At 39.6% G+C, this 26,145-nt stretch overlaps 1 protein-coding gene across 2 annotated transcripts in view; it reads left to right on the top strand.

The window, feature by feature from the left end:
• The window catches only part of Rnf125 (ring finger protein 125), a 37,658-nt gene that overhangs the window by 4,495 nt on the left and 7,018 nt on the right, over positions 1-26,145 (top strand). For both annotated transcript variants that reach the window (XM_074070085.1, XM_020185803.2), the window contains exons 2-5: positions 12,937-13,090; positions 16,334-16,428; positions 20,266-20,356; positions 25,915-26,022. In XM_074070085.1, the coding sequence (XP_073926186.1) occupies positions 12,937-13,090; positions 16,334-16,428; positions 20,266-20,356; positions 25,915-26,022 (448 nt within the window). The remainder of the gene's footprint in view (positions 1-12,936; positions 13,091-16,333; positions 16,429-20,265; positions 20,357-25,914; positions 26,023-26,145) is intronic.

Below are 26,145 nucleotides of genomic sequence, written 5' to 3'. Positions count from 1 at the left end.
ACACCCCTACCCCTAGTGCCTTCATTCTTACAGGAGATGAGCAATTCCAAAGACTTCTTTTTTCACCTAAGATTAAATCTTCTTATCCTGTTATTAGTTATAGATATTTACCTAGCTCCTTATATATTATCTTCCAGAGAAACAACTCCTGGAGGTATAATTGAGTCTGCCGAAATGAACTGGTAGTAGACAGATTAACAGGAGAAAAGGCACACAAGTTCATTACCTTTCTGTCCAGGAGCACCACAGGAGAGGGACTACCCTGTAACTCAATGAGATTTAGGAATTTATACACTTTCTTCATATAGGAGATAAATGGGACCTGTAAGCACTTTCAGAGGGTCGGGGGAGGGGGAAGACTTTTAGGGAAAATGAATGAGTCCAGAGAACTCAGTAGACTGGGACAAAGTTTGTATCTGGGTATGGTATTAACTCTGTCCTTCTTTCCTGTAAGGTAATCTTCTAGAAGATCTGACTTTAGTTAGATAAGGGACTTCAGAGCAATCCCCTCCTGGTGTTTCAGAAGGAATAGGGTGTGTGTGTGGGGGGGGGTTAGGTTGGGAACCAGACTATAGACTGGTTCTTTAGTGCCTAGTCCTCAGCATGTCAGGGCACTAATTTGTGGGGTATTGCTTTCTGTGCTTCATTACATATACATATAAACATATGCTTATGCACGGTATGTCTATGTAGAGAGAGGGGGAAGGGGAGATTTTAAGGAATTGATTTACAGTATGAACTGGTGATCTCTTAAAAGTCAACTGATAGGTGGTAGCAGGTGGCTCACGCTTGTAACCCTAGCTACTTGGGAGGCTGAGATTGGGAGGACTGTGGTCTGAGACCAGCCCAGGCAAGACCCCATCTTTGCACTTGCAAGGCAGGGACTCTACTGCTTAAGCTACACCTCCAGCCCTGAATGAGTTTTTATAGGTTATTAAAATCTGGTTATATAAAACAATAATTATATTATTATTGGTCTTTATTAGAGATCCTTAGAATTATAGTAAGAGGTCTGGCTGTTAGGCAGCAATGCATGCACCTACATGTTTCTAGAAGGAATCTGCATAATTTTATTTAAATTAAAAATCATTGTTCAAGCAGTCAATCCTGACTGGAACTGCCTACCTCACTCTTTGGAGAACTCAAGGCCAGTTGCTTGCTAGTCAAGTACTCTACCACTTGAGCCATGCTCTGACCCTCAGTCACTTTTATCTTTCTTTTCTTTCTTTTTTTTTTTCCCTGCACCTGGGGCAGTGTCCTAACTTAGACATGTACGAAAGAAAGGAGGAATAGCTGAAACACCTCACCCACCAGCAACATGTTGGTGCCATGACTGGGATCCTCTCGGGGGAAATTTAAATTCTGATTCCTCATTTACAATCGAACTCATGAAAAATGACTGTAGCAAAAGCACAACTTCTAACAAAGCAAGCTGAGCAGTATCTTGAAGTAGTAGGATATCAGTACAGGACAGGCAGAATTAAATTTAAGAATGGACTCAGCCGGGCCTATAATTCTAGCAACTCAGGAGGCAGATATCAGGAGGATCACAGTTCAAAGCCAGCCCCGGGCAAATAGTTTGTGAGACCCTATCTTGAAAAACCCAGCACAAAAAGGGTTGGTGGAGTAGCTCAAGGTGTAGGCCCTGAGTTCAAGACCCAGTACCATAAAAAAAAATAGACTCCAGGCTACAGAATACCTTTTCACCCTTGGACAAGATGGCCACTTCATTTCATGACTACTATAGTCTTGTTGATCCAACAGAAATGTTATTCTAACTGCCTGAGCTTAATCAGCTTTCCCAAGTCCTGACAGAGCAAGACTGTAGACCCTCAGAACCTCCCCAGCCCAGCCCAGCACAATCAGCAAGAAGCAGCCACATGGATCTCACAGTCCATGCCCCTGAAAGAATTCAGGATCCTGAGCTTCTGAGGGGAGAGTGCTATATAGGTAGGCCTGATCAGGAATAAGGAAAGGTCCCCAGCTACAAAATGCCATTCTAAACCCAGATGGTCCACATCTTGGACTGAAGATTAAGGTAACAGCTCTGTATCCTCAGTCCCCACATCCCAGTCTGGCACGCCCCTTGAAGGTGTAATTGAGGCAGGATAGATCAATTAGATAGATGATAGATAGACAGATAGATGATAGATAGATAAGGTGAAAAGGAAATTAAAAACAATAAAAGGGGCAGATTCCAGAACTAGGAAGTAAAAGCTGAAACAGAAAGCTTTTCCATCATCCTCCTGTCTTTCAGGCATTAAGTAGCAATCTCCCTGAATGGTTAGACAGAGACAGAGTAAAAGTCATGTTAACCTTCTTTTAAATATTAAGGTATGTCTGGCAAGTGGATGCTGTCAGTATTTCACCTTTGTCTTCATGTTTGAGTCTCCAAGTTTGATGAATAATAAAATCTATTCTAGGCCAAAAATAAGTGATTATTCGTTTAACTTTGTCACTATGGCTTTGGTTTGTTGTGGTTTGTTTGGTTAGATCTACAAATGTAAGCAATGCATTCATTTATCAATACAGCAAATTATCATGGGGAAAATGAGCAACAAATAAGATACGAATGCTAAGTATGCAGTCTGTTACATAGTTGATTGGCCTTCCTTATCCACAGATTCTGCATCCTCAGATTCAAGCCAATTGCAGACTGAAATATTCAGAAAAAAAACCCTGCACTTTTCCTGCATATGTACTTGTCATTACTCCTTAACCAATATAGCAATGATTTACATAGTATTTACATTGTATTAGGTATTATGATCGTTGAGAGATGATTTAAAGCCTGCAGGAGGATGTGCCTAGGTGATAAGCAAGTACTATCTGCTCACTCCCCTTTATTGGCATTTTGTGACAGCATCTCACTACAAAGCCCAGCCTGGCCTTGACCTTCTGATTCTTCTGCCTCTCGAGAGCTGGGATTATAGAAATGTACCACCATAACCGGCTCAGTTTCTATACCCATTACAAGGCCTCATTTTATGCAGCCTCAGTCCTGAGGAAGGAAGAGGGTAAGACAGCTAGCTAGTTTGGCACAGCTAAGTGAGTCAGGGGCAGTTGTATGGGGTGGAGTGAGGACATTGGGCTTTATTGCTGAGTGGGTTTTTCTTTTTCCTCATCAAACCTCTTCAATTTACAACTTTAATGTATAGTATGAAGTCTGTAATTTCTTGAAATTCCCAACTGGCTCTGTAAAGAGTTAAGTCTATACTTTGAATCTTCAGCATCAGGAAGGAGAGCTTGTGTTTTTCATCTTAACACTGGGAAGAATCTGGATATGGAAAGTGGCCCAGCACGGCACCTAAGTCAGCCCCAAACACCAGAGAATTCAGAGCTACATGGCTGTGAAGACTTTAGCCTGGATCTCCTGGGATCTGGGCAGCTGGGAAAAGTCTACACAGGGGCTCTGTGTGCATACACCATTGACCAGCATGCTGGATTCTACCCTCTCCAGCTGCCTACACACAGCTTCTGAAGAAAAGGGCTCCAATTCCAGCAAAACGCAGCATCTGGGTCAAAGCCAATCTTCTAACTATGTGTGAACAGCCGTCCCTAGGTCAGGCTGTCCCTGTTATGTCACTTCCTCTGAGTGGTTTTCAACAGAACCATGTCAGGAAGTGACTTGATAAAATAGTCTGTAGGGAGAGGCCTCTGTAACAATCTAAGCGAGAGGTTGGGACCAGTGGGAAATTAGTGGAGTGCTGAAAATGTTAGGATTTTAGATGTATCTGAAGATTCAGCTGACAAGATGCATTCAGTGTGGGTATTAGAGAAAGTGAGGAATCAAGGATGGCTTCAGAGATGGAGACAACCAAGTGGAAATGTTGAGTAGGACTTAAATTCTGAGTTTGAAGTTCAGAGGAAGATGTAGATTGTAACCTTAGAGGTCATAGCATATACTTGTTATAAATCCATGAGACTGGACAGGCTTATTGAGGAGTAGATGCAGTTAGAAAAGAATAGAGATCCAAGGACTGCACAGTTGTGCCTGCCAGCTTTTAGAGACCAGGATATGAAAGCCAGAGAAGAACTAGCCATCAAGTGGGAGGGAACCAAATGAAGTATGGATTCTGGATGACATGAGAGTACAGAAGTATTCCAGGAGGAAAGAGGGAACTGCCAAACCTAGTGCTACTTAAAGATCAAGAATCTAACTATGATATATTGTAAGAACTTTTATAAATGTCAGTATGTACCCCCAGCACAACAATAATAAATAAAAAAAGATGAAGACAGAAGTGACCGATGAATTAGTGATGTGGAGGCCATCAGTGAACTCGAGAACAATGTCAGTGGCGTGGTGGCCTCCAAACCTAACTGGAGTGGATTCAGAAGTGCTCAAATAAGAGAATTAGAGACAACGATGATAGGAAGCCCTCTTGTAAAGTTGGGGAAAAAGTTGGGGACTTTGCTAGGAAGGAAAAGTGGGCTCAAGGGAGTTTTCATCTAAGAGAAGAGGAAGAATGGAATATTTTGAATGTTGATGGAAATGAACCAGTAACAAACAAAAGATTGATGCACAGGAAAGAGGAGAGAATTCCAGGAGAATTGTCCCTTTATATGGAGGGAATGGTAAGAATTTATGGACCAGGACTAGGAATGTGGCTCAAATGACAGAGCTCTTGTCTAGTGAGCATGAGGCCCTGGGTTCAATACCCAGTACTGCTTAAAAAAAATAATTTGTGGGCCACTGGAGGTCTCAGCCCCAGCACAGACAGTTCACACATCCATTCAACAGGGTATGGCATGGCGAATGGGCATAAACACAGGTAGTTGAATAGTGGGAGTTTTTGGAAGTTTCCACCTGACTGCGAATTATCTATCATTCACATAATATTTGAACTATGATTTTCTAATAATGACTTTCAGATTGAGCCTGCAGCTTAAACACAAGCCATCCATGCCCCTGATGCTGAAACAAAAGCACACAGAACACCCCCTCTTTCCAAGGTATTTGGGTAAAATGCACTGAATAAGGTCTTTTGTACCATAACAATCCCAAAACTCTTGAGAATGACTGCTGTAATAAAAGAAGCTACTTTCCACATTGCTACTCCTAGGAAGTCAGGCAATTCAGTGCTATTTAGTACAATTAATGAATGACTCAAAAAAAATAACCACAATTTATAAAATTTGGGGAGCAGACCATTGTCCCACAGTGTCAGTCACCTTATGTTATATTGTTCTATGCATTTTGGACTTGTAGTTTGGGTAATAGGCGTCCCATGATAGCTTTTGAACACCATTACTCCCTTGTATAGGGTTACTCATCTGTGCCTGTAGTGATGAAAATTTCAGAAAGAAGCAATTCAGCTGGCCTACTTTTCTGGTGGTTGGATTTCTCCATGTTTACTTCACAGCATTGTTACTGTCATAGGCAAATTAAATATTACCGATCTATTAAATTATGTATGGGCTGACAATCAGAACCTAAATAATGTGGCAGATTGAGTTTTGCACCAAAATTCTGCTTAGATCCTGGCTACTAGGCTTTGATTCAGCGGTATTGCAGAATTCAGATCTACTGAATAGAAATGTGCAGTTTAACCACATGCCTAGGAGGTTTTACCTTTTAATGTTTAAGAAGCACAGCCTTCGATGATACTATTTAATTTTCTTTAACATGTAGTAAGATAAGGATCATGTTTGAGAGTTATGGAGAGATACTCCTAAGATTTTAGGATCAAGGAATTAAAATTCTCCCTAGAGGGTAAAATGTAAGCATCAAAACTGGGCATTGTAGTACATGCCTGTAATTCCAATACTCCAGAGGGTGAGGCAGGAGGAACTTGCTTGAGCAAATTCAAGGCTAGCTTGGGCTACAATAGTGAGACCCTGTCTCAAAAAACAAAAATTGAAATCAGCACATAGTGGTGTGCAGAGATACGCAATTTCAGAGACCGGAAGACCAATTCCCAGCCTGGACTTTTTGAGTGAAATCTACTTGAATACATAAACACATCAAAGAAAGTCTTGGGGACCTGGCGTGTGGGAGGGCTTGCACTCTAAGAATATCTGTACTTGTTCGGTATGATCCATTGTTGAAGAGGAAGTGGCATGTGTCTATGTGTGCGCATGCGTTTATTGTTCTATAATGGAATATTTTAACCTGAGACTCTTGGCACATTGAAGAACAGCAAGAACTTCTCTTAATTGTATTTCCACTTTCACCTTACCATGACAGCTCAAGTTTTTAATTCAACTTCATATTGGTATCCACAGTGAGACAGCTTTGAGTTGAGAACATAAATAAAAGGTTAGAACAGCCACATGTTGACAACCTCTTCCAGAACCACATCTGGGGGGACCAACCCCAGATCCTTGTTTTACCTTTCTAGCCCTAGACTGCAGGGACTCCCTAATGCATCCCTTTCTTTTAAAATCCACTTAAGGTTTAATTTTGCTGTATGAGGTTGGGTACTTACTCTACCCAATGTCCTCGGCTGTCTTTTCCTGTTTCCTTCCAATACTTTGCTGGCCTCTTCATTGTAGGGGATTTCTGGCTGATTACTTAATTTAGATAAACAAAAAAGGGTTCATAAAATAACAAGTAGGAATGAGGTAATTAAGTTTCCAGCTGGTTTGAGTCATTATCTAGTTCTTCATTGATTTCCTCATGGAGAGCTGCTGCAAACTCACCGGGGTGGGGAGGGGGTTGAGGCAGGTGATGTTCATGAGTGAAGGGGCAGTACCCCACAGTAGGGCACCAGCCTGCCTGGCTTCCCCTGGATGGGATTCAAGTTACAGGAGTCTAGTGACTTGCTTTGCAAGTGAAGCCAGAAAATTAGATTTGTGTGTGAAATCCAATTTTAAAGCAATGGCAGTGCATTTGGAATATTTGAAAACATTGAGCCGGCTTTTTAAAAAATGTGATTGACTTCCCTCCATCCCCAGCTTTTATCCTTCAACTAAATTCTCCTTATTTTGACCTTGCCTTTTATGATTCATTATTTCTCAACCATGTTAAGGATGGAGGCTGGGCAGGACAAAGGAATCCCTCACCACCTTAAGTTCATAACCAGTCCCATCCCGGGGGGTCTGCCAGTCGGAAAGACACTGTACTCTTATTCACTAGTGGGAATTTGGGGCTCTGCCCAGAAACATCCTCCTTTTAGCGATTTATCGTAACTGATTCCTATTTCAACTCACTGACCATCTACTGAGCCGGTGCGTGCCCGAGGCGCTGTAGGAAGGAGGCAGAATGCTAAATGTTCTGGACGGACCGTACCTGTTTATATGATCTTTCTTACATAAAGTTGTTAACTGCCTCTTGTCAGTAGAGGAGTTTGTTTTTCAGCTTTCTTGAGGTTATGCAATATAATTCACGCAGTGTATAATGGGTTGATGAATTGTGGTAATTGGGTATAGCCCTAAAACCACGACCATGAACAAGATTTCAAACAGTTTTTCCTTTACCCTAAAAGATTCCCTCCTATGCTTTGGGGTCAATTCATTTCCTAACCACTAGGCCCTAAGCAGTCCATTGGTCTGTCAGAATCGTACAGTCAGTAGTTTTTGTATTTGACTTCTCTCACTTAGCATAACGGGGCATAAAATTTATTTCATTTGATATGTTGGAACTCCTTTTGCCTGTCTGTTTACTCCTGTCAATTGTTCTTTGCTGGTATAAGGGACTATTTTGTCTTGAATAAACTCTTATTATAATAAACTTAAACCTGTACTTGCTATGGCTCTTATAAATCTGTAATTCTTTGCATGGGACCAGAGTAATTATGTAATATAAAGCAAATCATGTCTGTCTCCTGCTTAAAACCCTCTGTGCCTTCCCATCACTTTTAGACTTGGTCCTTGTTTTTGAGACCGGGTTTTACCAAATAGCCTATGCTGGCTTTGAACTTGAGATTCTTCTGCCTCAGAGTCTTGAGTACTGAGATTACAGGTATGTACCACCACACCTCGTTTAGCATTAGCTTTTGGATCAGTCCCCAGCCTACCTGATTTTCATCTAACCGCTCCTTCTTCTCTGCTTTTTTGGTCCACAATTTTGTTCTTTTTAAAACATTTATCATTTCTTGGTCTATTTGTTGGAACTACCTGTTTATTTCTTCTTTTCCTATTCTAGGCCTTCGAGAGAGCCAGTGCTCTTAGACAAAGCCAGTTTTCTGTCTGGCATGTCAAATGCTGTCTGGCAGTAGTAAGGTGGTAGTAAAAGTTTTACCTTTGGCCTGAGGTGTATAACTCAGTTCTTGCCTACCATGTTCCAGGCTCTGGGTTTGGCCCCCACACATACCTACCCCATAAAGTTCTGTCTTGAATGATGCTTATGGGTGGGTATGGAAACTTACACATTATAACCACGGAATAAGTGTTCTTACTAAAAATAAAAAACACATTCTTTTAAAAAGTTTCAGGTTTTCTCTTTTCAGTCTCCTTTTATTTCAAAGCATTCTGTGCTGTTTATTTACATAATTATAAATGCATTGTAATCTTTTCCTCACACTGAATTTGAATCATCTTAAAATAAATTCTTTTCTGTTCAAATCATTTCATTCAAAATTTTGAGTATCACATCCTCCAAACCTTTCCCTTTCTAATTTTGCAAGTAAGTTTTTCTGAAAAGTAAATGTAAGTCGTACTTCAGTAACACTCAGCTAATTCTTTGCTTTCTTTTTTTTTTTGAGGGTGATACTGGGTTTGAATGCTGGGCCTTGCACTTGCCAAGGAGGCCCTCTACCACTTGAGTCACTCTGCAAGCTCTTGTCCTCTTACTCATGTTTCTCCATGTTTCCTGTGTAGCTGGAATGACAGATGTGCATCTTCATACCCAACCATTGGTTGAGATGGAGTCTCTCAAACTTTTTTGCCCATGCTGGCCTTGAACTGCAATCCTCCCCATCTCTCCCTCCCACTTAGCTAGGATTACAGGCATGAGCCACCGTGCCCCAGCTATGCTTTACTTTTTGTTACCTAAAGCAGAAGAACCCTGTATGGATTCTAATTAAGCAATTCATAACATGCTTAATCTCCTGTACACTTTTTAAGATTTTTTCCTTTTTAAACCTGTACATTTTTTATGTTAATGAACTAGAGTAAGGGTGTTAAATTCTGTAGTTCTTACAACTATATTCAGTTGCTGTACCTTTAAGGGAGAATTTTAATCCCATGTGCTTTAGTGATTTTGTTTGCTTGTTTTCTAACCTTGGGTCTTTTTTAACCAAGTAGTTCTGCAGTCTTGTTTCTGTAGCCCACCGGGTGAGGATGAGCTGCAGTAGCATTTGGTTCCTTTCCATGGCCACACTTTGGCATGGTTTTATTTATTGATTTGTTTGTTTGTCTATTAATTTATTTATTTAGAAACAGGGTCTTGCTGTGTAGCCCAGGCTGGCCTTGAACTCGGGATCCTCCTGCCTCAGTCTCCCAACTGCTAAGATTGCTGTTTGTGTGCCACAATGCCTGGCTAAAATTCATGTTTTTATGTACTCAGAATCAATAAGCTCTGTTTCTTCCAAACCCTTTGGTCTTTTTGTGATTTCTCCATCTAATAATCACTTCTACTGGAATGAGTACCAGTCTGCCAGTTTGCTGCTACGATTGTCACATAATGCCATAGCATCTACATAGCACTCATTTGAGTTTCACACTGCGTGAACTCCCTAGCATTGAGATGCAGGGGGACTGGAGGAAAATGCCTCAAGGGTGCTACTTTCATGAACATGCATTAGGCATTTCCGGAGCACAGAGCATTTACGTAATGACTGCTGAATGCACTGCACTGGCACCATTGGCTTGTGCAGGTGTTGTCTGTCATACAGTTTGCTGCCTCTGTACGCCTGTAGCAGGAATCAAAACATCTTGAAAACGATGACAAACATGGAGGCCCTGTTCAAACTGAGGGAAGCATGACTGTCTCTGGCTTTTATCTTGGCAGGTGTCACATGTCTCTGAACCTCAATTTGCTATCAGCAAAATGAGGCCAAAGCTGAGCAGCCTTTCCCATCACTGGAGGGGCAAACAGATAATGTGTACAAGTGGCATGTGTAAGTGTACAAGTAACACAAGTGTACAGGTGTACTTATAATGGGTGCAAGTGTATTGGGCGTGGCACCAGTATTCCTCATCTGTTTGGATTGGCATAAAACTCAAGCTGGCAGATGAAGGTGGGAATTTGTAGTTGACAAGACCAAAATGTCATCTGCTTGCTTTGAAATAATGTAAGCAGATGACTAAGGCCAGAACCATTGGTATTGTATGTGGAATGCTAATTTTGAGTAGAAGGACTGGGGATGTAGCTCAGGGGCAGAGTCCATGTCTGTCATCCTCAAGACCCTGGATTTGATCCCCAACACCTCAAAAGAAAAAAAATTTAAACAGTTGACTATGAATTGAGTCATCATAAAAAATGAGTAATAGAATTTGACTCCTAAGAATATCAAGTGATAGAATTATAGAACATAGATAAAAATAGCCATATGTTTAAAATGATTAAATATATAAAAATGAATCTAAATCATAAAAAAACAAAAGCAGGCCGATTTGAAGAATTATTACTGAATCTAAAAATTCAGTAGATTAGTTGAAGAACAGATTAGACACAACTGGAAAGATAACATACCAGAAGACAGAGCTAAAGAAGGGATGGAAACTGAGTGCCAGTCCTAGCTACTTGGGAGGCCAGGCCAGACACAAAAAACAAAACTAGTGAATCAAGTTTGAAATTATATAAAAATTAATTGTGTTACCAAACAATAATAAAAACAGCTAGAAAGAGGATGGTAGGGACCTGGGCAGATCTGGGATGGTCCCATCCAGATAGTGCTGCATCAGTCACTGTCACTGTTCACTGCTCAACATCCAGAGAGGGTTCACATTATCTGCAGGGGATAGCATGCACCTTGACTGAGGTCCCATCAAGAATGTATGCAAAGGTTATTTTGAGAAGAATTAATTTAGAAGGTAACACACATGCACAGGAAAGCAATGCAAGTCAACTCCCTGTATAGCTATCCTTATCTCAACTAGCAAAAACACTTGGCAATATTATTGCTTATACTCTGTCTTCAACAAAATTAGAGATAAGGGTAAAATAGTTTCTGCCTGGTAGCAAGGGAATGGGGGGGAGAGAAGGGGTGGAGGGGGAAAATGACCCAAACATGGTATGCACATATGAATAAAAGAAAAAAAAAAGAATGTATGCAATAGGAGGAGTAGTTTCTGCAGAGCAAAACAAGATGCTATGGCAAGAAAAAAGGGGAGTGGATGTCAGGCAAGCATAAACATCAAGATGCCTGAAGCACTGTGCAAGTGTTAAGTATTCTCTATATACTTAAAATAATTTGATACAAAAGAGAATACTTTTAAGAATCAGTAATGGCTAATGTAATTGGGAGTCAACAGGAAAAACAAAACAATGGTTTAGAAGACAGCTGTGCCTGTCCGTTACTAAGATTTATCATCGGAATGGATTTAAATGGCCGTTAGTAATAGAATGGGAAATAAATTGTGGTGTATTCACACAACTGACTTCACAAAATTAGAATGGACAATCTCAACTACACACAGCAATGTGGATGAATCTCTTGATCAAAATATTGAGCTAAAGAAGGCAGACACAAAGTACCTACTGATGATTCCATTTATAGAAAGTACAAGGAGGCCCTGACTTCAAGCCCCAGCACTGCCCCCCAAAAAGAAAGTACAAAAACAGGCAAAACTAATCTTTGTTCTTAGAAGTCAGTGATTGTAGCCATGAAGGCTGGTAAGTGGCAATGATAACACTGTGGTCTGCCAATTGGTACAACAATTGGTGTACCCTTTTATGTGTTAAAAGTATATGTGTAATTTTTTGAAAATTAATGGAGAGATCAAAATTGTAACTGTAAAGAAATTGGAAGGGAGACTGGTGGGAGGCAATGGTCAGATTTTTATAAGCATATTGTTTGTGAATGTTAAATTGGTGAGATTTCATTAAACTGTATGCCTATGATATAAGCATTTCAACATTACAAAGCACTTAAACTTTTAAAAAGTAACTTTTTAAAGCATGTATTAATACTTCCAAATAGATATATGTTGAGTAGTTTAAACCAAATCTTACAAATGTATATAATCACTCTAAATGATCCTTTTACATCCATGTATAATTCACCTTCAATAGCTTGTATAAGTAGGTCAAGGTTTCCTGTGAATTCTGTTGATTATGTGAAGATTTTATGATCATCTTTACATAAGAGCATTTTAAATTTTTGGACTTAGGGCATTTCTAAACTGATAATTTTGAATAATTTTCTATATTGGAGAATAGCTTTAAAATTATCTTATAATGAATCAAAATGTGTCTAGTGTTTTTTAATCCTTCAGCTTATTGCTGGTTCTTTTTTTGTTTTGTTTGTTTTGTTTTGTTTTGTGGGGGATGGGGGTGCTGGGAATCCAACCCAGGGCCTTTTGTGTGTCATTCAAGGACTCTACCACTGAGCCATACCTCTCAGCCTGCTTCTATTTTCTTATCTAGCACACAAAACCCCAAAGACCTATTTTTTCCCAAAAACATTGAGGTAAAAGAGGATTAAGGAAAAGGAAGAGCATACCTTTTTTTTAATTTGCGGTGCTGGGGTTTAAACTCAAGGCTTCATGCTTGCTAGGCAGATGCTCTACCATTTGAGCCACTCCAAAAGGAGCCCAGCTAACATATCTCTTGAGTTATAATTTTAACTTAGTTTATCAGGATGCTTTGCTCCCACTTTGCATTCTTATTTTTGAATAATGCATGCAAGTACATGTGCTGATCCAAAGAAGTTTTACTGGAAAAGTAAGTGATTCTCTGGGAAGTGTACGATGCCAATCAACCTATAATTTGCCAGTGTGGTTTGTGGTATGCAAGTTGTCATTAAATTATAACTTATACAAACACATGGTAGTGGTACCTTGATGGCTTTGAAGGAAACTGATGTGTTCTTGATTTGTTTTGGGTAGATTCTGCCGTTCCTGTATTGCTACCAGCCTAAGGAACAATAAGTGGACCTGTCCATACTGCCGGGCATATCTTCCTTCGGAAGGAGTTCCAGCAACAGACGTAGCTAAAAGAATGAAATCAGAGTACCAGAATTGCACTGAGTGTGACACCCTGGTATGTACTCTACTGAGGCTAGTCATTACTAACTTTAGGTTCCCGAGGAAATGATCATTTCACCTACGCTTTTGACCCCAGCTCGCTCACCTTTTTGAAGTATTTTATCCCATCCTCTCCATTTCCATTTCTCCAGTTTCCTATGTGTAGACTGCAAACAGCCCCCTGAACTACTGTCACTTATTGCCTAATGTGTCAACCAAATGCATTTATTGACCACTTCAGTTTCTTCCCATCACTCCCATGGTCCCCTGTTCCGTGGCCTCTGTTCCTGGTCCTGTAATGCAACCCACAAATTAATGGCTTCATTATCAACTCTAGTGGTATATTCCAGTTATTCTGGACTTGACTATTTTTTTTTGACTATTTTTATTGACTATTTCTTCCTGGTGGTAGTTTTCCATCTTTGGTAATAACTATACTGGCCTGGGCAGATAGTGTGGGGGCTTTGGAGGCCACATAAAAAAATTCTAGATTTTATCCAAAATGCAATAGTAAGCCATAGACAGATTGCCAAGGTTAGATTAAATCTAAACCACAGCCCTGTTACAGTTTTCCTTAGCATCCTGGAATTTCTTTTCATGCCTCTTGGCCACTTCCTTGTGGATTTTTTTTTTTTTTGTCATTTACTACCACCCAATTTGAATTCCATGAAGATAAAAATGGTGTCTGTTTTATTGACATCTGTGAACCCAGCATTCAATCTTTTTTTCATTTTGAAACTTGGAACTTTCATTAAATATGCATTCGCCTGTTTGCTACCACCACCAAGAGCAGAAAAATAAAATTATTAAAACAGAGTTTTTGAAAAGCACACAAACCCAGTCTCCGGCAGTGTATGTACAGGGCTGCTCTCTGCCCCTCTGCCAGAGAGGCTAGAGATTACCTGGGGGAGGCTACAAGCTGGGCACTTTTCCTCCAGCCACAGGCTTCTGAGGAGTTAATCCTGACTGCAGTGGCAGAAGTCCCAGGTGCCAAATGTTCAGGTATCCCAACTCCTTAGCTTCTGTGAGTGACGTTTTCTGATTCTAGCTGCCTGACCCTCCACTTGGTCAGGGCTCTCATCTTCTTCCATTACGCTGTTTTCCCGCTGCTTTCTTACCCTAGAGACGTATGTGGGTCCCCTTCCATGTGTCAGCCCCAGTCCTGTACAGCGTGGTGCCTCCTCCACCACTGTGCTAAGCACTTTGGAAAGTGAGGGCTCAATGCAGTTTCAAATAAATAAGCTTCAATCGTCCATTCATGGCTTCCTTCCTGGTCTTTTGGTCAGATATTCTGATACCAAACGCTAATTCTCTCACCTGTCATAATTTGGGGCAAGTTATTAATCTAAGTTTTTATTTACTTTTTTGTAAGCTGAAGGAAGACTAATACCTTACAGGGCAGGCATGGAGGTCAATTATTTAAAAGTAGCTTTTAAGGCAGTGTCTGGAACATTATAAATGCTAAAAAAAAAAACCAAAAGCTTTTTGCATTCTTCATAATAGATTAATATTGCTTAATAAGTTTACTTGTCATTATGTAAATTTTAACATTATACAAAATCAAACTTGTGTTACTCCACAATTCACTATTTTATTTCACCGTTGGTGTCTGTCTGAAACAACAGCTTTCTTCCAGTTATCATGGGTACAAATCTCTTTCCTTTTCTCACTTCCTCCCCCTCCATGTCTGATTGCTGACAAGGATTTTGATTTCTCTTTGGGAAACTTTTCTTGTCTGTCTCTTCCTTTCTATGCTCTTCCTCTTGCCAGGAATGTGCCCAATCTTTCTACCACAAGTTTAGACTCTACCTATTCATCATTATTCAGGCCAGCTTGCCACTCCATGCAGCCTGGCCTCAGCATTCCAACTTCCTATATCAAACAATTGCCTGTTTACCTATCATCACATCCTTTTTCTCTATTAGATTATAAGCACTGTTGGAACAGACATATGGCTTATGTTTCTTCTGCTGTCTGTTGCAGTGTCTGACATCATTTTGTGTCTAAACTATAAGTTTTTTAAGTCATTTGTCAATACATAGTCCGTAGATTTCTGAGTTACCTGAGAAATGCTTCTTATCTTTGTTGAATAAGGAATATAAAGAAAAAAGATTTAAAAAACAAAAACAAACAAAAAAACCCACAGGTTTTTGGGCTCCCTAGGGAGCCCAAGTTTGCTTTCAACTCTCTCTCCTCCTGCCTCAGCCTCTGGAGTGCTGGGACTACAGGTGTGCACCACCACATCTGGTTTAGAAAGAAATTTTTTCTTAGCAGAAATACTAAGATAACCTTATTGTGTTGGATTAAAGGTTCTTAACACATCTGTCGAAGGCTGCCACCTAGATCAATCCTGGCGTTTATATGTTATAGATGAGCATTTATAAAGTAAGGGCTTTGTTTTTAATTTCCCACTAGCTTTTGTTTTTGCCTTTTGTTAAACAATGATCACTATTTCCTTAACGTGGTAGATTTTTTGTTTGAGGTTGAACTTCCGTAGCTTGGGTGAAATGAAGCAGAGTAGGTCAGCCACTATACCACAGCTGTAAAAAGCTTCCTCTAGCATGAGATCTTATCAGAGTCTCCAATGAAACAGTTAGTAGAATATGTGTTATGCTAGCAACAGATCCCTCATGGTTAGGCTCTCTGAATGTATATCTGGAGGAACAAGGGCTCTTTATTCTGCATTGACAAAAATGGACTGCGAGAGCTGTCTTTTATGTTTGCTGTTAATGGGGCCATTAAGCATACTGTGTATTGTGAATTCATGCAATATGACAGGGCGTGTGATAAAACCATGGTGTTTATGTGTTTGCCAAAAGTACAGGGTTTCCTTTAATTCACTATAGACACCTCTAAAATTCATTTAGTTTTTTAATCTCTTCTTTCTGTCTCTTTCTCCTTCATTTTTTTTCTTCCTTCTTCCTCATTCTTTTTCTTCACCTGGTTTTCTTTTTCTTCCTTTCCTCTAAAACCTGTTTACATAACAGCATGCAAAAGCGATTTTTTATTACTATACATTTTTTCACTTTAAAAAGATACATGCTCTGTACAAAAACCAAATTTAAAACCTACCATTTGGGTCTTGGGAAAAAATTAAAAATAGTGTTATTCTTGTTAATGCTTTTACTTTGTGATACTGTTTCATGAATGCATCCATTTAATCAGCTGGCCCAGGATGACCTTATTTGAAAGTTATAAAGCTGGAACACATAAAGCCTCTTTTCAGCAGGGAGTTTATTTTGAATTCGCTTTTATGTAGGTTTGCCTCAGTGAAATGCGGGCACACATAAGGACTTGTGAGAAGTACATCGATAAGTATGGACCACTGCAAGAACTTGGGGAGACAGCCACAAGGTATGTTTTGATACAGTATAATACAATGCTAAATTTGATATGGCTAGAAAGAATTAATGGGCTGGAAAGCTTAACATTTTCATTATAGAAGTATTTATGTAGTTATCTTTAGGCGCTTAACTCTAATATTTGATAATAAACTCTAATGATTTGGTAATAGCTATCCTTATCAAAGAATTTTCTTCTCTAGAACTTAAAAACTGCTTTGGGGATACGGGGGATACCCAACCACATTTAGGCATGGGGGTAACTTCCTCACACAAGTTTTTATTATTTCGGAAGATCCAAAAATAGGATGCAGAACTGTTAAATTTCTGCCAGGCTCTGCTTTTTGACTAAGATTCCTGAAGTAGATTGTAATTAAAGGATTTATTCATCTTTATGCTTTCATCACACTGCTCAATTCCCCACTCCTTCCCTGTCATTTTGCTTGCTTTTCTTTAGAGGATAGGCAGTGTAACTCAGTATATATTCTAGCAAAGGAAGAACAGTCCTGGGACAGGCGTCCTGATTCCTTTTCCTTTTGGCTGGGTAATGTTCTGTGGCACTAAGGGAAGGATAGAGGTGACCAGTAAGTATATTGGATGATATTTATCATGAACTAGTTTTTTTCGTTCAAAAAGAAGCAAAGCAATTTTCTCCTGATGGGAAGGGTAATTTAACTTTATCAGAGTAACTTCAAACTTTGTTGTTTGTTTTTATTAATAAGAAGTGTTAAACAAGAATGATGGAGAGGATGAATTCAAGTATGATATATTTGATATATTGTAGAACTTTTGTAAATGCCACAATGTACCCCCAGCACAATAATAAAAAATAAATAAATTCACAATTAAAAAAAAAAGAAAGAAATGGGAATGGAGGTATACCCTAACCCCAGTCCCACAAAAAAAGAAAAAAGGAAGAAAGAAAGTAAGAAAGAAAGAAAAGAGAAAAGAAACAAAGTGATTTTTGTTTTCCTACCTAGGCTGACAACCCTGAAACCATTAAATTTACTTATGAACTTAGTGGCCCAATACTGGTATTCAGAAAGAGTACAATCTTTTATTTTCCTGAAGAAAAATGTTAGTTCTACCTGCTTTAAGAAAATATAGGCAGGAGGAGGTAGGAGGATCACTGTCCCAGGTAGCCCATGAAAAAGCAGAAGAACCTGTCTAAAAAGTACTTGGGGCATGACTCTAGTAGAGAGCACTTTGCCTAGCAAGCACAAAGCCCCGAATTCGACACCCCCGCACACTGCAAAAGAAAATCTACTGAAAATTGAGCTAAACTGTCTTAAGCTAAAAGACTAAGTCATCACGCCGTTCCTTTTGTTTTACTTGAGAATGCCTTGCAAACATACCTGTTATCATAGGATCATAGGATTCCTTTTATACTATGATGCTACAAATTTTAATTGAAGGTTTTATCTGTAAGCCAGATTGACCACAAGTACCAGTAGGAAGGAAGGAAAGGTAGCAACAACAAGGCATTGAGAAATGTGTGGGTTTGATTGCAAAGACTTGAGGAAAAATAAGTTTTAGTTCAAGTGGTAGAGTGCCTGCTTTGCAAGCTGAAAGCCCAGAGTCAAATCCCAGTACTACCCCACTCTCAAAAAAGAAGAAAATTAAAAAATATATGAAGGCTAATTCTAAGTCCTTATTTCTGGACTTGGGATGTGTCTAAAATGATAGAACACCTGCCTAGTGTGCTCAAGGTCCAGAGTTTGAACACTAGTACCAAAATTTTAAAAAATCCTAATTTCTACAGGGGCCACAGATATGGAAATGATAATATATTGGAGGGGGTGAACTTTTTCAAGATGTACTGTAAATATGTATGGCGTTATCACAATGAAATCCCCTCATTATTAATGTATGATAAATCAAAAATTAAAAAAAATTGTTAAAAACCCTAATTTCTTCTGATTAGCATTACATAGTAAAGAATTTTTTTAAAAATAGATGGGACTAGGGGCATAGCTCAGTGGTGGAGGACTTGGCTATCATGTACAAAGCCCTGGGTTCCATCTTCACCACCACAAAGGGAGGAAAAAAAAAAAAAGAAGAAAAGAAAATGATAGTTGATTAATCAGTCATACAGGAGAGGTTAATATTTTCATTTGTGCTAGAAATCTTTGCTTTATAGAAGAATTTACTACATGATTTGAATCTTCAAAGTTGTTTTACAAGAAGTTTGTCCAAGCCAGGCACTCGTAGCTCACGCCTGTAATCCTAGCTACTCAGGAAGCAGAGATCAAGAGGATCGCAGTTTGAAACCAGTCCAAGAAAATAGTTGGCAAGACCTATTTTGAAAAAAAAATCCATCACAATAAAGGGCTGGTGGGGTGGCTCAAGGTGTAGGCCCTGAGTTCAAACCCCAGTACCACCAAAAAAAAAAAAAAAAAGTTTGTCCAGTGTACAAGTTGTAGGGAACAGGAATTTACATCTATAGAGGAACATGAGCAAAATCTTTCAAGTCTACATATTATTCCTTAGAATTTAATGTGGTACTTATCATGGATCATACAAAATCTAAATTTTTCTTTCTTCTTTTTTTTATTTTCTGGTTTGAATTCAGGGCTTCACACTTGTTAGGCAGGTACTGTACTGCTGAGCCACACTCCCAAGCTCTTTTTGGTCTGGTTATTTTGGAGATAGGGTCTCGCTTTTTATCTGGGCTGGCCTGGATCTCTGTCCTCCTACTTTACGCTTCTGCCATAGCTAAGATGACAGTGCCATCACATCCTGCTTTTTACCATTTAGATGGATTCTTGGGAACTTTTTTGCCTAGGCTTACTTGGAACCCTGATTCTCAGCCTTTCTCATAGCTGGGATAGCAGATATGCAACACCGAATCCAGAAATTGGTTGAGATAAGATCTCACAAATTTTTTGCCTGGCTTGGCCTAGAACAGTGCTACTCTTGAACTTAGCTTCCCTAGTAGCTAGGGTTACAGATGTGAGCCACCAGCACCCAGCTCACAATTTAAAATTTTCTAGTAGCCACTTTTAAAAAAGTAGGAAGAAAACCTAATACAGCCAAAATATTGCCATTTGAGCATGTAATTAATAGAAAAATTATTGAGATAGTTCACATTCTTTTTTTGCATTAAACCAACATTCAGTGTATTGGCTGGGGATGTAGCAGAGTGACAGAGCACTTTACTTAGCGTGTGCCAGGTCCTGGGTTCCATCCCCAGAGCCTCCAAAAAACACCCCAGATTTAATTGTGACTAGCCATTTCAGGTATTTGACAGACATGTAAGATAGCACAAGTGTAAAGGCCAGTTTCTATGAAGTGTACATAAGAGTCTGACAAGGTAGCGGCGAGTCAGTTTTCATCCTCTACTGGAAAGTAGGAGTGTGAGTTGAAAACACAACATGTTCATAGAGCTGGAGAACAAATAACACCCAAGTCAGATATCATCTGACTTAGGAAAAGGAGGAAAAAAAGCTAACGCAGGGTACTGTGATTCTCATAGTCTCAGTTAATAGGTGCTCAGGTTGCCCTTTACTTCCAAACGAAATAAGATACTCCAAATTTACTATAGCTCTTTCTCTGCCCTATCCCTATGAGGGTACACATTGACATTTCTTGTGAGAAAACTGTAGTCACCAGCACCATCCTCAGGATAGGATAAATGTACCAAAGCAGAGGAAGAATCAGTGAGAAACTAAACGCAGGTGTGGTGGCACATGCCTGAATTCCCAGCACCCAGGATGCTGAGGCAGGAGGATTACGAGTTCAAGGCCAGCCTGGGCTACATAGCAAGGCCCTGTCTCAAAAAAAAAAAAGAAACTAGTAATCTCCAGTTAAGTGAATGATTTTAATGTTTATAATTCTGTGCAATTTCCAGGTGTGTGTGTCCATTTTGTCAGAAGGAATTGGATGAAGACAGTTTTCTGGATCATTGTCTTACTCATCACAGATCAGAAAGAAGATCTGTGGTAAGGATTTTTGTTATCATGCACATACACAAGCAATGTCTGAATTTAAGATATATTAGAAAATCCATTTAAGTGCGTGTGTGTGTGTGTGTGTGTGTGTGTGTGTGTGTGTTTGTGTGTGTGTCAGAGGATGAAGCCCAGGGCCTCACAATAGGCTAAGCAAGAACTCAACCTTCACCCCCAGACCTAGAATTTTACACTCAGCCATTCTAACTTTATCTGAACTATTCTAACACATGGATCCCCTGTAGGGAAAAATCTACCAATAAACAACACTGAATCCCTTGAAGAAAATATTTACTCTCTCCAGAAATAGTAAACTTGCTCATTTTGAACCAAAATACTCTCATCCTAAACAGAAGTTTTATAGTATCTTGCAAAAGCTAGAGCATAGTTAATTTTGTTGACTTAAGAAAAAATGATTCACATACTTGTAATTCCAGCACTTGGGAGACTGCAGCAACAGGATTTGAGTTCAAGGCTATCCTGAGCTACATGGCAAGGCTTTGTCTCAAAAAACAAAATTTTAAAAAAATGTGATTAATTTTAAGAAACTTAAGCAGGGTGTGGTGGCCCATGACTGTAATCCCAGCACTTGGGAGGCTGAGGCAGTAGGCTCTTGAGTTCCAGGCCAGCCAGGACTACATAGTGAGACCCTGTCTCAAAAGCAAGTACTGGAGGTGTGGCTCAAGCAGTTGAGTGCCTGCTTTACAAGTGCAAAGCCCCAATTTCAAACCCAAGTCTCACAAAAAAAAAAAAACAAAAAAACCTCCAAAAATCCAAAAAACAAAAACAAGCAAATAAAAAGAAACTATCTATTCTGTTTTTCTTTCTGAAAGGCATTATTCATTTATTTATTTACATACAGTGCTGGAGATCAAACCCGGGCCTCACACATGTTAGGCAATTGTTAGACCACTGAGCTGAATATCCAGCCCTAAGACTTTTCTATATCACATAAGAATTTTTTCTGTGACTTTCCCAAGGATTCCCATTCTCTTCAACATTCTGGAAAAGGAGATTAAGTGGATCATGTGGGAAGAATGAAGGGGATGGTAGGAGTGATCTAATTAACATACAATATAAGCCTATTTGGAATTGTCACAGTGAATCCCTTCCCCATAACAAATATGTCCTAATTTTTTTTTTTTTAAAAAGACTCATCACAGAAGAGAATGATGAGGGCTGGAGTGGGAATAAAAAAAGAATGAAGAGAACAGACTTTGAGTAATAATTTCTTGTGAATCTAGACTGTTTCAAAGTTGTCCTACAAAGCTCAGAGAAGACTCCTCATAGGCCAGGTGTAGGCTCACTATTATATTCCAAGCTACTCAGGAGGTAGAGATCAGATGGATCAAGATTTAAGGCTAGTTTGAGCAAAAAGTTAGTGAGACCCCCCATCTCAACAAACAAACCAGGTAGTATCAGATATGCAGGAGGCATAGGTAGGCAGATCATGGTCCCAGGCCTGTCTATGGCAAAAAACATGAGACACTATGTAAAATAACCTGAAGCAAAAAAGGGCTGGAGGCATGGTCAAGTGGCAGAGCACCTGCCTCGCAAGCAGGAGGCCCTGAGTTCAAACGCCAGTACGGGGTGGTGGTGGGGAGACAGAGAGAGATGATATAATGTGATAACTGGATTCTATTCTGTCATCCCTTCCCCCGTACCTCTCTCTGCAGTGCTGAGAATCTAACCCAGGCCCAAGTGCTATACTCTGACCTATATCCCAGTTCCCAAATTTGTATTTCTAGCAAGTTCTCAGGAGATGCTAATGCCACAGGTCTGGGGACCTGACTTTGAGAAACATGGCTTTGTAAAATGTTGAAGAAAGGTCAAACTAGACATATGACTATTATTTATCTGATTCTGTGTTGACTTATATTAAATATTCTACATTCTAGAGAGCTGGGAAATAAATACCCTGTGAAAAGAATCTTCTCATCTGAATAGTAACATGTTTTCACCCATATCATCTGTGGTTTTGCCTTAATCCCTTCAGTGAATCCTCTAGATCTGTCTCTTTTTTGTAGCAAGTAAGCTCCTTTGATCTCAGTTTGGTCATCTATAAAACAAAGGTATAGAAAATCAACTCCATGCCAGGCGCTGATGGCTCTTGCCTGTAATCCTAGTTACTCAGGAGGTAGAGATCAGGAGGATCACAGTTTGAAGCCAGCCCAAGCAAATAGTTTGAGAGACCCTATCTCAAAAAAACCTGACTTCAAACCCCAGTAATGAAAAAAAAGAAAATCAGCTCCATGCAGTTGGTGGTCTTTGGCATTATAGTTTCATGAAAAGAGAGAATAAATGAAGATTCATTACATGGAAAGAGACTATTTGGAACCAACAGGCTCAAGACCAGAAAATATAATTCCCAGGGCTAAGGAAGGTCAACTGAAGGCCTCAGTAGGATAGGGTGAGGCTCTTCTCTAAACTCCTCCCTCCTAAGTCTTGTCAGACTGGTGTCCTGGTGAGTGGTCTATGAGCTCATCTACCAAAGACCTGCCCCCCAGGTGGCACTCGAACAGGGTAATGATATCACTGTACTTATGAAAGAGAAGTTATCCTAGAACTAGTTCTCCATTATCTGAAGGGTGCTAGTACCTTCTAATACGTGGGCTGTTACACACTCATTTCATTCACCATTCAAAAATGTGCATATTAAGATGAGGCCAGGCTGGGTGCTGATGGTTCACACCTGGGATCCTAGCTTCTTAAGAGGCAGAGATTAGGAGGGTCAAGGTTCAAAACCAGCCCTGGCAAATAATTTGAAAGACCAATTTTGGAAATACCCAACACAAAAAAGTGTTAGTGGAATGGGTGAAGCTGTGGAGTACCTGCCTAGCAAGTATGAGGCCCTGAATTCAAACCCCAGTACTGCCAAAAACAATGAGGCCAACCTCTTTTTTAAAATTTATTTATTTTTTATTTTTTCTTTTACTCATACGTGCATACAATGTTTGGGTCATTTCTCCCCCCTTCCCCCCACCCCCTCCCTTACCTACCCTGCTCCCTCCCTCTCCCCCTCTACCCCCTCGCTACCAGGCAGAAACTATTTTGCCCTTATCTCTAATTTTGTTGAAGAGGCCAACCTCCTTTGAATGTACACTGTGCAGTTATTGATCCTAATGCAAGTAGCATGGCCTGGGAGCGATGAGGAGAGACAAATAATAAAGACTGAGCTGATGGCAGGAAACTGCCCACATTAGGGAGTGTCATGAGCACTCATATAGCTTAGGTGGTAAGCAGTCTGGCTCTCACCTACCATTTCTTTCCCCTTCCTATCATTACTCTCTTCTCCCTCAGGTCAAATCTTCCACTTAAGGAAACCAAACAAGTTTTTTGAGTAGTTTAGACTTTAGTCCATTGTTCTACAGTCTGTTTTTGATAAAGGTCTCCTTAGTTATACAAGAAAACCACCATAAAACTCCACTGGTCTCCTCTGGTTCCCTATTAAAGTTGGAGTATAAATAAAAACTCCTTTGCTTATAATCCAGGCTTTCATTGTCTATTCTCCACTAAACTTTCTTTTCAGTACTGGGGATTGAACTCAGGATCTTGCACTTGCTAGGCTAGTGCTCTCTTACTTAAGCTGTAAGCCCCCTCCACTAAATTCTAATGAGCTCCTTCATAGTAGGGACCTGAGCTAGTCATCACTATGCATTTGGCTTTTGGCATGGGGCTTATAGAATCTGATCTGGAACTTACATCTAAATAAAATAAAGCTAATATTTTCTCTCTGAAACTGAGTTCATCAACAAAATAAGGGGAATAACACATCCACTGAGATTTAAATGAGTGATTTAAAGCAAGCCATGGTAGCCAGGCAAGGTTTCACATGCCTTTAATCCTAGCATTTAGGAAGCTGAGGCAGGAGGATTGTGAGTTTGAAGCTAGCCAGGCCTACAAAGTGAGTTCAAGGCCAGCATGTGTTATAAAGAGAGATCCTGCCTCAAAAAATAAAACAAAAACACATGGGGGAGATGTTACTATATACTTATGAAATGGCTAAAATAAACCAATATTAACAGAAGCAAATGCTACAGAGAATAAGGAAAAACTAAAGAATCCACACCCTGCTGGTGGCAATGTAAAATTGTACTACTGCCCTGGAGAGCAGTCTGACAATTTTTCACAGTACAGACACACACTTACCAGGTGACCAAGCCACAAAAACTCCTGGGAATTTTTCCAAGAGTAATGAGAATTTATGTTTATGCAAACATCTGTACACAAATACTCATTTCAGATTTATTTGTTTTATTTGTAACAACTCCAAATTGGAAACACGCCAAATGGCCTTAAAAAAGTAAATGCTTAAACAAACAGTGGGCCATACCATGCAGTACTCCTATGCAATAGAAAGGAACAACTTTGATAGATTTCAAGGTCATTGTGCTCAGTGCAAAAAGCAATCTCAAAGGGTTAAATACTGTCGAATTCTATTCACATGACATTCCTGACATGATGGAATTACAGAGGTAGAGGATCGGTCAATGAGTGTCAGGGGTTAAGGTAGGGAGGAGGAAGTAACAGGGTGCACAATGGAGTTCTTTCGTAGTGGCAGAACTGTTCTTTGTGTTCATGGTGTGTGTCGGTGGTTGTACAAGTCTTACTTCCACATAGAGGTGCGTGCACCCCCGAGAATGAGTATAAAAACTGGTGAAATGTAGGGTCTGTACCCTAGTTGTGTCAGGTGTTACCATTTGGGAAAGCTGGGTGTAAAGATGTGGGACCTCCCTGCATTATGTTTGTAATTTCTTATGAGTTTATAATTCTCTCAAAATGTTTTTAAAGGACCCTTAATGGCTATTAAATTAGGAAAATGTGTGTCTATATTAATAGCTATTGCTGATATGTTGCAACCTATATTGCTAATGGCAATAAAAAACAGTAGTGTCATCTGAAAGCTAGTGGCTCATGCCTGTAATCCTAGCTACTCAGGAGGCAGAGATCAGGAGGATCGAGGTTCAAAGCCTGCTCAAGCAAGTAGTTCACAAAACTCTATCTCAAAGACACCCAATACAAAAAAGAGCTGACAGAGTGGATCCAGTGGTGGAGTGCTTGCCTAGCAAATGTGAGGCCCTGAGTTCAAAACCCCAGGACTGCCAAAAAAAAAAACTATAGATGCATAAATAATATGTGCCGTAAGCATTTGTCACTTTTATAGTAAGACTCTCCACTTCTCACCATTTGTCCTGAGAGAATAATTCTCCAAATGGTAACACTAGAGAAAATGTCATTTGCAAAAACACAATATCCACATACAAAAAGTCCTATATATTTCACAAGGGGGGCAACCAAGATAGTAAGTTATAGTACATCTATCAACTGTAGTATTTAAATTAAAAGTTGATAAATATTAGAGAAATAGTATGTGTATAAATGGACAAGAAATGTACATGAAAAATAAATTAGTTTTGCAACACAGTGGAGATAAGGCCAATGGATTCATAAGGTTAAAGTTCACGTTGAATGGTTACTTTTTTTTTTTTTTATTCTGTCACTAATAACAATTTAGAACTAAGTTTTGAACTCTTGGTCTTGTTTCTTTCCAGTTCTGTCCGCTTTGCCGTTTAATACCTGATGAGAACCCAAGCAGTTTCAGTGGCGGTCTGATAAGACATCTGCAAGTTAGTCATACTTTGTTTTATGACGATTTCATAGTGAGTATATTTTCTTACTTTTTACATGATGTTTCTTTGCTGTCTGTGTTAAGCCTACCTTTTTCTCCCTTTATAATCCAGATGAATAAAATTATAGGGAGAAATGTGTGTCTATAGCTAAAG

Source organism: Castor canadensis, chromosome 4 (genome assembly GCF_047511655.1).
Source record: "Castor canadensis chromosome 4, mCasCan1.hap1v2, whole genome shotgun sequence".
Taxonomy (NCBI): Eukaryota; Metazoa; Chordata; class Mammalia; order Rodentia; family Castoridae; genus Castor; species Castor canadensis.
Note: the sequence above shows the minus strand (reverse complement) of the source record. Positions and strands in the feature narration are given on the sequence as shown.